Source organism: Mercenaria mercenaria, chromosome 13 (genome assembly GCF_021730395.1).
Source record: "Mercenaria mercenaria strain notata chromosome 13, MADL_Memer_1, whole genome shotgun sequence".
Lineage (NCBI taxonomy): Eukaryota > Metazoa > Mollusca > Bivalvia > Venerida > Veneridae > Mercenaria > Mercenaria mercenaria.
Window position 1 is genome coordinate 57410566 of NC_069373.1, and position 14062 is coordinate 57424627.

Sequence of the window (14062 nt, forward strand, 5' to 3'; positions counted from 1 at the left end):
TGGATGTATATCCTTAATAATGACGTAATTAAGGAGAAACACAGGACACATACTGGATTCAAACCTCAAACTTCTTAATTAAAAATTGTGTGCTGTACCTATTCTGGTTACTTGGCAGGGCATGTGAAATTAAAACAGAACATCTAATGCAAGCAGATTAAGTGTACTAAGCCACTTACCACACACATTCTTTTACTAAGACCTTCAAATGGAAATTTATATCCTCAGTAGCACTACCCTGTATCCGTTTTCAAGTAACATCACAAATATTCAACACATAGTGGATATTTGTTTCAGTGTATGATCCAAATAGTTTGCCTCAAGTGAACACTGGATGTAATATTTTCGCAAGTGACAAAATGGCAACTGTTTGAATCGACTATATAAGAGTGTGATAGACAGACAAACAGAAGGACTGAGAGTTCAAACACAACATGCCTAAAAGGTCTTCAACACTGGGACTTAAAAATACAGACTTACAGAAATGATTTCCAGGTCCTGCATAGTGATGTCCAACAAAAGCTGCATAAAGTCCTGGGTTTATACCAACCTAAAATGTAAATGCTAATATTATTGTATGTAGAATTTTTCCCTTGCACATAATTATACACATTCAATGGTCTTTACAGAATACATTTTAAAAGCACATGATGGATTTTTTTTGACTAACCAAACATGAATATCAAAATTTAGATATATACATACCCAAGCAAGGCAAATATATATATGTATACATAGATATAAAACATTAAATGACTTTTAGGCTACTGTTCTACTCTTTTATATGAAGAGATTAGTTAGTTAGTTAGTTTGAAAAATGTTGTACATAGAAATGGGTTTTTAGTATACTGTACATAGCAGTTCTTATTACTTTAAAAGTTGGTAAAAAGCTTTTTAACCATAAAATTTAAAATGTGTAAAATTACATAAATATTGCATAAACTTTTTATTGTTGACAGTTGCAAACTAGTGACATGAACCACTTGAACCAAGCAGAATTTCTCTGCAATAAGTAATTTTATGAAAGAGTGACAGCTACATGACTGAAGATAAATAAGAAACTTTTCAATGTGTGTAGTACCAATAGTCAAACTTTCTGGTGAGAAATGATTGAAATGGATGTGTGTTTTTTCAGTTTATAATCATGTCCTTGTTATATACTACTTTAAATGAACTTTCACTTCTTACATACTTGTTTTTGCTCTCTGATAAATTACAATGGAAACAGAAACATCAATACCTTTCCATACTGACATTCAAGTTCATTATAGAAAGTTAGAAGGCTAAGTGTTAATTGAATACTCACAATGACAATGTCAAGGTTAGGAGCAAGATGATCTGGCAACAGTCTTGTGATCACTTCTTCTTCCGGCATGCCTTTAAACCTGTCCACTTTTCTCTTCTTTTTTACAGTCACATGATCAGTTATCTTCTCCTGTTTCAACTTCTTCGGCCGTCCAGCTTTCTTCTTGGGAGAGTTCCCTGTTGTGCTGCAGCACATGGTCAACAATGCTTATAAATCATAGTTACCATTCCTGATCTAGGTGATCATTTTTAAGTTTCATTTCAAAGTAGTTCAAAAATATGATCTAATTTCATATAATATGTGTACTGTACTTTATGTATTACACAATATAACATGGGAGGAAACCTGTCGGAATACTGAATTTAGGAGTTTATACATGTCTAGTGAGTTATCCTGTGTGTCTAATAATCAATTCAAAGTGTTTAGATTATGTGTTACTCTTGTTATGTTACACAATTTCAATTTTGCAATGTAGTTAGATCAAATGTGGTAGCACTCTTTCTCAGCATCTATAAGGCACTAAATACTGTGAAATCATTTAAATTCGCTGGCATGAAATTTCGCGCAAACGTGAAAAAGGACTGTTACGCGCGGGCTTTAATTCGCGCATTTTCAATGTTAGAAATGAAAGAAATATAATAAAAAAATATAATAGCACGGTCTTAAATTCGGGTACCGGTCCTAGCGCAAAATACGCAAAAATTCACCGTACGCGAATAAAAATGATTTCACAGTAGTATGTTGACATGACATTACTTTCTTCAGATAATGTTGTTTTCATCACTATTTTGCCAATACTGAAGTGCTTCAATTAAATGAAATTGTTCTTAACTTTTTCATATTAGAATTGAGAAAAAGAGATAATTTATAGCACAACCATGTTTTAATATATCTGAATACAGTTCAACTGAGTTTATATGCCTCTGGAATAATTTCACAATGACGTAGCCCAAGGGCATTATTCTATGTGGAGTATAAACAATTTGGATTGTTTATGTACATAGATATTAAAACATGGTTCCGCTGTATATTATTCCCATTTTAGTATGTTTTTTATGTAAAACAGTGGATGAAATAAAGCACCGTTTTTTTACCTTGTATGGTGCAAAATAGTAGGTTGACATGACATCAACATGATCATGTTTATTTATAAATTATAAACACAGCAAAGAGAGTACACATTCTACTGAATAATTTAGGCCTAGGGAGTGCCTAGACATCTAACGAATGGCTCTATATTCCTAATAATTAATTCAGAGTGTGTTACACTATTCTGCTATATCACCTCATTGACCTGATTTTGAAATATCTTTTATATTAACAGTAGATCAAATATGAAAGCACTCTGTCTGTGTCTGTATAGTGCCAAACAATATGCCAATGTGACATCAACATTGCTGTGCTTAAAGTATGAATTTTCATATTAGAATTTAAAATACTTCATACTAATGAATGTATAAGTGATCACAGCAGAAACAGGTTACACCACTGAAGCGGCTGGAAGGCTTTTTAAACAAACAGTTGTTACAGAATTTGACATCTGAGACAGATTGCATAATTTATCAATAAGTTTATAGATTTAGCCAAGTTCAGAATTTCTAGATCAAGTTTGATAAAATATTTCTGTGAATGATGAGCATAGCACATATTCAGTGTTGTTGTTTTTTCTGGCCAATTTGGGGCCAAAATTGGGCCCCAATCCCAAAGGCAAATAGTATGTTTTTTTCCCCAATTTCAAAGCTAGAATTCCTAAAGTTATGTTTTTTTTTTTTTTTACTTTTTAAGTTTTTCAAACAAGACTCAGTCTGTACCTATGAAACCTTAAACATTTGAAACACAAGAAAATTTGCTAACTTAATGGATGATGATAAATTAAATTTTATGACCTTTTTTCCTTAAATGTGACATCTAAATTTAAAAATAATATGACTTAACTATTCTCAATTTAGGCATTTACGGTGCATTTTTCCCCAATTGTAAAGGCCCAAGCCCCATACCCAAACTCAGTTGGGAAAAAATCACTGCATAAAACAATAACGCATTCATCAAACTAGGAGTAACATGCCGTTCATGTGTTCAGAAGATAGTCAGTAGAACAAAATGTTTTAACATTTTGCAGGGACCTGATGACCACTTCAATTTATTTATTCATTTGGGTTTTACAGCGCACCAACACAGTATAGGTTATATGGTGCCAAACAGGACTACAAGTTTTGGTTCCACATCTCAAAGAAGCAATTTTAATTAAAGAAAACAAAGTTGAAATGTATAAATTAACATCAACGCTAATTTGGCAAAGAAAGAAGTGAATACCAACCTATCTGGAAATGGTTCCTGTTTTATATCAGCTGGTTCCAGTTTTATCTGGGCTGGTTCCAACATCTTGTCACAGAAGTTATCAGTCAAGCCCCCCTTAAAAATGTGCCCACCAGACTGGTGGTTTCTGAAAATAGTAATGCATGAAAAAATAAAATAATGTATATATTAAACATAATTAAACAAAAGCAGCGTCTCATCTGACACCTGAAATATGGCTATCCAACTCTAATCATATTCATCTATCTAAACACATGTATAACAGCAAAATCATGGTTCAGAACAATGAAATGTATTATGCAAAATAATAAACATTTATAAGAAAAATATCCAATTACTTTCATATCCACATTGAACAGCACGGCCCAAGTCAAACCTGGTCATTAACATTATACTAAACCAGCCGTTATGCAAAGGTAACAAAAATATTTTAAAATTATTCAAGAGGGAGCTGAATGAAATGATACTATGGGTGACCCTAAAAGCATAATTACTTTGAAGCACTCTAAATTTTTAACTATAGTTTTGATTTAAAAACACAAATATCTTACTATGCTGTTTTAAACATCCAACAAAACAAGCATTATCCATTTTAACAAATGCTTAAATCCTACAAATTATCAGTGGTTAACCAAACACAGCATAACCTTTTTACCAGTACACAATTTTCCATTTACTTTTTAAGTTTTATTCCTTTAACTACATAAAAAGAAAAAGAAAAACGTTAACAAGAAATAACTGATTACATGAATGTATTTGTAATATCCCTCATTTCCACAATTAGATGATATTTCACTGAAAAACATACAAAAAATGACTGACGACAATAATTCATGGAAAGATATATCACTTCCCTCAGGCAAACTGTCATTCATCTTTGCTTTAAGCAATTTTTTAAGATGTTTTAAAATATATCTTTACAAAAACTTTCCATGTAACAAATTACATAATTAAGCAATTATTTTTCAATACGTTTTGTTTATGTTCAAAATGCATAAAAGTCTTTGAATTTTTGATGAAATGATAACAAATTATCTTGACAGAATTCAAAATGCATCTCAAATATTAGACCAATAAATATGCCTGACATTTTTAATACAATAACAACATACATATATACAGGGGGTGGGGGAAGGGTGTTACAAACCCCTTCATGATTTTGAAAGGATTGTCATAATCTTCTTTGTGGATTCAACAGGGCTACATACAATGAACCATAATCCCTCCTTAGGCTAGCAAACTTTCAAAGTTCCCCTCTTTAGAAAATTAAATTGATTGATGTCTTTTTCATCAAGGATGAAAAAGCGAATCTCACTTTGTGGCTAGACAAATGAAACGGACCATCAGACATAGTAATGATGCTCCTGCTTACTGTTAAAACAAACACATCTACTGACATGATATTTTTTAATTCTCTTCCCTTTTTGAGAAGGATGAATAACAAACGCTGTCACAGGAGACAGCGCGCTCAACTATTTCGTTGCTGGATAGTGAAACTGGGCACATCTGAGGAAGCTGGAGCTGTCACTGGAGTGTTTGAAGATATTGCACAATAGCTTGAGTCTGTGTAAACAAGAAGCTGCGTTCAATAAACACTTGATGCCCCCGGTGGCATCCTTGTCGATACAAAGCAACCTAAGTCCAAAACGAGGTCAAGTTCAAGGTCAAACTGAGGTCAGGTGATGTCTGAAGATGAGGAATGGTCACAGGTTACATCTGCATTAGTATCAAGTCATTCTAGTAAGGAGTATTGAGGCTAGACGAAAACGGTTCCATTTGGTTAACCAAGAGATGGCCCATATACAATGTAAAGCAACCTAAGTCCAAAATGAGGTCAAGGTCAAACTGAGGTCAGGTGATGTCTGAAGATGAGGAATGGTCACAGGTTACATCTGCATTAGTATCAAGTCATTCTAGTAAGGGGTATTGATGCTAGACGAAACGGTCCCATTTGGTTAGATAGATAGATAGATTTATTTTAGGGATGGGAACGAATACTGAAATCAATAATTGAATATTTGGTTTGTTTTAATGGAAGCTTTAAATTCTTATTAAGTGATTGGCAATTACCCAACGTATGCATTTGTTTTAAGCGTGGATAATCGTATGTAATAAGGCCAAAAAATGTTTGTTTCGGGTAACCCGATCCTACCTAGCAAAACCTGCCGATCCTAGCGTTTTATTTCACGATTCTGTCAGTATAATCATGAACATATTTAACTAATTCAGTGTTTTAGCTTCAAAATGACAAAAAATCAAAACGATTATAATTTAGACCGTCGCAATTTTATCCAAAGATAGCAGGTCGTCCCATTTAAACACGTGACGCGCTGTTGTATTACCGCCGCAATTTTGAAAATTTTCAATCGGCGTGTAAAAATCGTCGTGTAAAAAGCATGTAAGGCAGACTTAAACCTTCTTCAACATGAACTTAAACATCAATCATATGTTATTTCTTGATTTTATTATAAACTACTTCAAAATTTAATTCGAATACGGCCGATTACGGATGAAAACCGATTCTGCGGATGGTCTGAAACGTCGTACAAAATATTGTGAAAAGATCGACAGTATCTACAAGTTTGGTATTGTTTTCGAAAAAAAAAAATCTACAATTTCTTACATAAAACAGGCGCCAATAAATATGAACAAAAGATAAAAAGATACCACATTTACGCCTAATACAAACTGTTAATCCGTAGCGATGACCCCAGGTAATTATGCATTGCAGTTTTCTTGTTAACTGGACATCTTTTGACATGCATCTGACATATTGACGCCTGTTACAAACTGTTAATCCGTAACGATGGCCCCTGCCAATTATGGATTGTTATTTTCTTGTTAATTGGACATCTTTTGATACGCGATAAACAAACATGACATGGTTTTATTCTGTAGAATTAGCATGCTCATATTGCCAAAAATCAATGATTTTGAAAAAAAAAAAACAACAAAAAAAACAATATATATACAATAATTTACGAATATTCGAATTTGATTTTCATATTCGAATATTCGACCGATTTTCGAATATTTGAATATTCGTTCCCGATCCTAATTTATTTCGATAATTGAGCAAACATAACATAGTTACAATACATGCATATAATAAAATTTATAATCACATATAAAAGTTGTCATATGAAGTAATGTGTTATGAACTATGTCAGTCACATCAATGTACCAATGGTCTGACATAGAGAGGCATGAAACATTAACATGAATATATATAAAAAAAATTACTGAGTTCATTTATTATAATATAACGTATATGTTATGCATATGTAATTATAATTGCTCAAACTAATCAATTTATGATTCTTAATTAAACGAAAGACAGATGAATAAATAGACACCAATATCACATCAATATCACAGTACATTGTGAAAATATAATTTCTTAAAAAAATGCATTACAACCAGGGACTAGATAACAGAAAGAACACATAAGTTCAGCAACGAAGCTTATCGTTAAGAAAGTGGTCCTTTACCGCCCTTTTAAAACTAGATATGTTGGGCAATTGTCTTATGTGGGGAGGCAGCATGTTCCATAACTTGCAGCCCAAGTAGGAAAAAGACTTTAGACCAAAACCTTTAACTTTCGGTGGCACAAATGACCCATTTTGGCTAGATCTAGTTTGGTATGCGTGAACAGAATCCTGTTTAACAATATGATGACCCATGTAATCAGGGGATTGATCATTTTTTATTTTAAAAACATGACAAAGAGTAATTTGTTCAACTCTTCTGGAAACGGGTAACCAGTCTAGGGAAATAAAATGATGTTGTTCAATATGACATCTGTGTTCCAAGTTCAATACAAATCGGATCAATTTATTTTGTGTAACCTGTAGTTTGTCCTTCCAAAATTTTGTTAAACCAGGATACCAAAATGAACAAGCATAGTCAAGATGGCATTGAATAAGGGATAAAACCAAAAGTCTTTTAGTATGTTCATTAAGATAGGCCTTCTTTCAATAAAGAAATTTTAACCTGGCATTAGCTTTCTTAATAATGGAACTAGCCATAGATTCACCAGTTAAACTCTGATCTAAGGTTGCACCCAAGTATTTGACAGCTGAGGTAGGATTAATATTTTGGACATTACACTTTATATTAAGGTCCCTATTAGTCCTAAGTTTAGGCTTGGAACCAAATATAATAGACTCATAACCAAGAGATGGCCCATATAAAGCAACCTAAGTCCAAAATGAGGTCAAGGTCAAACTGAGGTCAGGTGATGTATGAAGATGAGGAATGGTCTCAGGTTACATCTGCAATAGTATCAAGTCCTTCTAGTAAGGGGTATTGATGCTAGACGAAACGGTCCCATTTGGTTAACCTCGTATGGACGGACGAATGGACGGACAATCACTATATGCCTCCCGCATCAGTAAATGCCGGGGGCATAAAAATATTAAGTTATAAGGGAGATAAAGTGTATCAAAACACTAAATAAGTATAATTTTAAGCAAAAAGGGGGCATAATTCATAAAATATTGACCAGTGCAAGAGTTATACACCTTGTGTCATATGATATGGGTGATGATGTGGAACAACTGCTTCAAGTTTGAATTAAATCCATTTAGTAATAACTAAGATAGAGTGAAAATGCATCAAAATTAACCTTAAATTCTAAGTAAAAGGGGGCATAATTCATGAAAAATTGGTGCCAGAGTTAAGCATCTTGTGTCATATGATGTGGGTGATAAGGTGGAACAACTATTTTAAGTTTGAATCAAATCCATTCAGTAATAACTTAGAGTGAAAGTGCACCAAAACTTTAACCTGAAATTCTAAGTAAAATGGGGAGATAATTCATCAAATATTGGTGCAAGAGTTATGGCTCTTGTGTCATATGATGTAAGTGATGATATTGAACAACTATTTTAAGTTTGAATCAAATCCATTTAGTAATAACTGAGATAGAGTGAAAGTGCATCAAAACTTTAACCTGAAATTCTAAGTAAAAGTGGGGGATAATTCATTAAATATTGGTACCAGAGTTATAGACCTTGTTTCATATGATGTGGGAGATGATGTGGAACAACTACTTTCAGTTTGAATCAAATCCCTTTAGTAATAATTTAGATAGAGTGAAAGTGCGTCAAAACTTTAACCTGAAATTCTAAGTAAAAAGGGGGGATAATTAATGAAATATTGGCGTAAGAGTTATGGCCCTTGTGCCATATGATGTGGGTGATGATGAGGAATAACTATTTCAAGTTTGAAACAAATCCATCAAGTAATTACAGAGAAAAAGAGAAAAAAGAGAAAGTGTAAAAAAAGTTTAACCAAGGTGGGGACGCGGAAGGATGCCGACGCCGGGTTGAGTAGGATAGCTCTCCATATACTTCGTACAGTCGAGCTAAAAATCGTAACTGTCTAAATGTCAAGACATTACAGTGAAAAGAGCCAAATTTCTAACATCATTCTGACATTGGTGCCAATTAGCATCATTTATTTTTAAGCAGTACTTAGTATATTGCCATTATCGCTGAATGTTATATAATATAACAGCTTACAAATTATTCAATGTCATCATACTGTATGGAGACCTCAAAATGGCTCTGATTTATATAATAAGTAATTCTGAGATTTGGACAAAATATTATCTGAAACATCTTAATCAGGTCAGGGCTTTTTTGCTAATTTGGGAAAATAACTGTGGCCAAACTGAGTCGTTTTCTGAGGACAATTCGGAAAAAATAAAGACAGTATTGTTATACTACTAAATACCAGTAGATGGAAAATCAGTTTAATCAAAATACCAGAAGATGGAAAAACAGTTTAATCAAAAACATAACTGCTGTTAGCTGATCAACCCAGAGGTTGTGGGTTTGCGCCCCACTGCCAGGTGACTACATGTACATGATACATCTCATATCACTGATGGTTATTAAAGAGGCAGAAATGAGTCTGGTTCAAAAAAGCTTCTAGCTTTCATCACAATCGAGCTAAAATAAACTAATGTGAACAAAATTGATGAGCAAAGACACAGGACCCTCAATGGAGGCAACTAAGATTTGTGACATTACTGAATAGCCAAGCTCTGATTATTTGGACTGAAAGTGGAAAAGTACAGAATCAGTACTGCTTAATAAATATGGTTGTTTGTGAAGTTGATGAACAAACCACAGGTGCTAGACATGTGACATCATTTTTATTTTGTAACTAAATAATTATGACTGTACACAAATACTATATATATAACAAAGATAAGGTAACACTGTAGAAATAGTGATGCTGAACAAACATGAACACTGCTGTAAGAAACAACCAGATTACTTTTACCTCTTTGTGGTCACCATTCAGAGTTATCCATTGAAGCATTAACACTTTTTATCTTACTAAAATCCCTCAATGCTACAACAGCAGGGCTCCAGATAAGATACGTATTAGCGTAAATTATGCTTTGAAATAATGCATATACGCATGTTTGATAATTTTTAAGCATATAAAAACGTATATGAAATTACAGAAACGCACGCAATGACTTTTTACTAGTGTAAAGAAGTATAAAATACTTTTATAGCTCTTTGACTAGTGTAAACAAAATCTGAATCATCTGGATGCTTTACGAAACAGAGCACGGTCGGCATTAATTCTCCCACACTGAACATACACACGCATTGAATGGTACTCTATAAACCTATGTAAAACTGTATCATACACTCGATGCGTGTGTAAATCAAATAGTTGGGAATTAACATTGATGGTACGGTAGTGTATTTAAAAGCGGTGTCAATATAAAATATCAACATCCGGTGCGGGGTAAACAATAGGGTAGCAGGGTACACTTAGATTCGAAATTTTTTGGCACGGACAGTCTTACATGTAGCGAGTCGCAATATTGCACTTCCCTTATGAGCAGAATCAGGGTGGCAATTTTATAAATTGCGTGCATGTTTTGTGCTTTTAATTAATGGCAAGATCAGGATTCTCATACAAGAATAAAGAAAGTTATCAAAACGAAAGTTTTACACCATCCATGAAACAAGAGCTGTCGGATGACAGCGTGCTCGACTATTCGAAGAATTGATTGAAGAATGGGGTCAAAATATTTCCATAGATTTTCAGACAAAAGAAAAAAATGGATTAAACAAAAAATGTTCCTGTATTTGTGGATTTCGATTAGTCTTGCACTAAATGGCAATGTGTGACCATGATGGCAAATATGTTAAGTTATATGTTAGGCAAAATATGGACTTGTATGAAAAATTTAACTAATTTCCAAGTCCAAAAAGGGTCATAATTCAGTCAAAATAGTTGACAGAGTTATGTACACTTGCCTACAGATGGAAATCATGTTGATATACTAGTGTTAAAAAGTTTCAAAGCCACAGTTCAAATAGTTTTGACAAAAATTTCAAAGTCCAAAAAGGGCCATAATTCAGCCAAAATAGTTGTCAGAGTTATGTGCTCTTGGAAAACATAATGATAAACAAGTGTTTAAAGCTTAAAAGCCATATGTCAAATAGTCCTGACAAAACATGGACATATATGAAAACAGAACCAATTTCCAAGTTCAAAAAGGGCCATAATTCAGCCAAAAAGATGACAAAGTTATGTACTCTTGCCTATTGATAGAGACTATAATACTGAACAAGATATAAAAGTTTCAAAGCCATATGTCAAACAATTTACATAAAATATAAACTGGTTTGAAAAACTTAACCAAGATTTCTAAGTCAGAAGGGGCCATAATTCAGCCAAAATGCTTGATGGAGTTATGTACTCTTGCCTACAACTTGACATGGTGATGGTAAACAAGTGTTGAAAGTTTCAAAGCTTTATCTCAAAAGACTTTGTCAAAATGTAGACTGGTACGAAAAACTTAACCAAGATTTCTAAGTCAAAAAGGGGCCATAATTCAACCAAAATGCTTGATGGAGTTATGTACTTTTGCGTACAACTGGACATGGTGATGGTAAACAAGTGTTGAAAGTTTCAAAGCTTTATCTCAAAAGACTTTGTCAAAATATGAACTGGTACGAAAAACTTAACCAAGATTTCTAAGACAAAAGGGGCCATAATTCAGTCAAAATGCTTGACAGAGTTATGTACTCTTGCCTATAACTGGACATGGTGATGGTAAACAAGTGTTGAAAGTTTCAAAGCTTTATCTCAAAAGACTTTGTCAAAATGTGGACTGGTACGAAAAACTTAACCAGGGTGTGACACCGACGCCGTGGTGAGTAGAATAGCTCTACTTATTCTTCGAATAGTCGAGCTAAAAAGGCATGCCAAAATCATCAATTTTGCACTTTTTGAACAGCCAGCAATGATCCCGCTGCAAGAACAATGCCCAATTTTATTGCATTTCTCAATTTAATAGTCCTTACGGAACTTCAGGATATAAACGGAGTGGGGGCCCATCCAGCTCGTTTTTTCACAAAATAGCGAAAATGTTCCCGAGTATCAATCAACAAGCGCAGAACCCTTCCGTGATTTGAATTTTCCGCGAAAAGGTGCCTCATTAATTCATACAAAGCTACCAGCAGTTAGTTTTACAACTGATATCAGAATTTTACATGTGTTGGCTGTATAAATTTTCTAAAGAATTAAAAATCATTATCTCTCACCTTAATTTACAGACATCCAAAATCACAAAGTTCTAATTATAACAAATACTGACGGAGGCCAAAATTCGAAGTGTACCCTGCTACCTAAAGGACGGATGATGTCGCGACAGCTTTTTTCAAGGAAATTTGGCACTGAAAAAGCCATAAAACCTTGAAAATTGATTGTATGAAACTGGTATTTTTTCCATGCATTAGGTTGCTGGTACAATTTAAATGAAAATAACACTTTTTGAGTATAAAAATTTTTCCTATAAGTTGAGCAGGGGTAAAAATGGAAACTTGTTTAGATGTGGCTGTAAATAGGCTAATTTGGCCAGATTATGATAGAAAATGACAATTTCAGTGCAATTTAGCAGAGAAAAAGTAGAAAAACTGAAAATATTTCAATTTCACTGTTTTGGGTGTATTTTTTCCCAAAAATGCATATTTACTAAATATTTCTAAATTTTAGGTGTCAGGGGTGAGTTTGGGTATATTTTACAGTAACAGTGTCTGATCTGAGTGCAGTTTATGGTAAAACTTGATAAAATATGGCAAAAATAAGCCCCAGCAAGGAAAAGTGGTCATAAATGATGTAGCGACAGCTGTTTTCAAGGAAATTTGGCATGCTAGCATACGTTACTGAAAAAGCCATAAAACTTTGAAAATTGATTGTATCAAACTGAAACTGGTATTTTTCCATGCATTTAGGTTACTGGTACAATTTAAGTGAAAATAACACTTTTTGAGTATAAAAAATTTTCCTTTAAGGACGGATTACACCAAACCAGAAGTGACTACTCAGTGTTACATGTGAAGTAGTCCAAAATGTAGTTCCATGCTTAGTATGGATGAAATCTGGCATAATAAGTAACATGAGGAGGTGACAGTTATATTTTTGGCTTAGTTTCATTGCTTTTTGTATTGAGAAAGATCTAGACCTTTTCATTGTGAATTTCCTGGAATAAGTTTTGTTCTTTGCGAAAAATGTCTACCTACGCGTAATTGCTAAACGGCCGTTTTCATGAGGGCATTTTTAGAGGGTGATGTTTCTCAGAACAGATTATGTTTCTTATATACAACATAACATGTCAATATTTTTCTATTTTTGATAAGAAGACATGTCATACTAAATGACCATATATGGTTTTCATATCATTGAAATGCTCTAAAATGCTGAAAATGAGGTCTGAATATTTTATTGTAAATATGAAATAAAGAAGAAATTGAATCGGTAGAATGTAACCTATAAGTTGAGCAGGGGTAAAAATGGAAACTTGTTTAGATGTGGCTGTAAATAGGCCAATCTGGCCAGATTATGATAGAAAATGACAATTTCAGTGCAATTTAGCAGAGAAAAAGTAGAAAAACTGAAAATATTTCAATTTCACTGTTTTGGGTGTATTTTCCCCCAAAAATGCATATTTACTGACTAAATATTTCTAAATTTTAGGTGTCAGGGGTGAGTCTGGGTATATTTTACAGTAACAGTTTCTGATCTGAGTGCAGTTTATGGTAAAACTTGATAAAATATGGCAAAAATAAGCCCCAGCAAGGAAAAGTGGTCATAAATGATGTCACGACAGCTTTTTTCAAGGAAATTTTGCGTGTTAGCATACGTTACTGAAAAAGCCATAAACCCTTGAAAATTGATTGTATCAAACTGAAACTGGTATTTTTTCAATGCATTTAGGTTACTGGTACAATTTAAGTGAAAATAACACTTTTTGAGTATAAATTTTTTTCCTAAAAATGTCTCTTTCTAAGAATGTAAAAAGTGGACAAAAGCTCTAGCCATTCTTTAAACCAACAAAAATGTTCCCCAAAACATAGTTAAAGGTATATTGAATATTCTATTTGATCAATAGCGAGTGTG

At 33.4% G+C, this 14062-nt stretch overlaps 1 protein-coding gene across 2 annotated transcripts in view; it reads right to left on the reverse strand.

Moving 5' to 3' along the window:
• Positions 1-14062, reverse strand: part of LOC123530305 (uncharacterized) — a 29676-nt gene that overhangs the window by 11585 nt on the left and 4029 nt on the right. The window contains exons 1-4 of one of the 2 annotated variants that reach the window (XM_053521922.1): positions 4174-4293; positions 3624-3749; positions 1307-1490; positions 481-550 (exon numbers count right to left, since the gene is read on the reverse strand). In XM_053521922.1, the coding sequence (XP_053377897.1) occupies positions 481-550; positions 1307-1490; positions 3624-3688 (319 nt within the window). In that variant the 5' untranslated portion in view covers positions 3689-3749; positions 4174-4293. Of the gene's footprint in view, positions 1-480; positions 551-1306; positions 1491-3623; positions 3750-4173; positions 4294-14062 lie in introns of those variants that run through there. The other variant, XM_053521923.1, reaches the window with a different exon arrangement.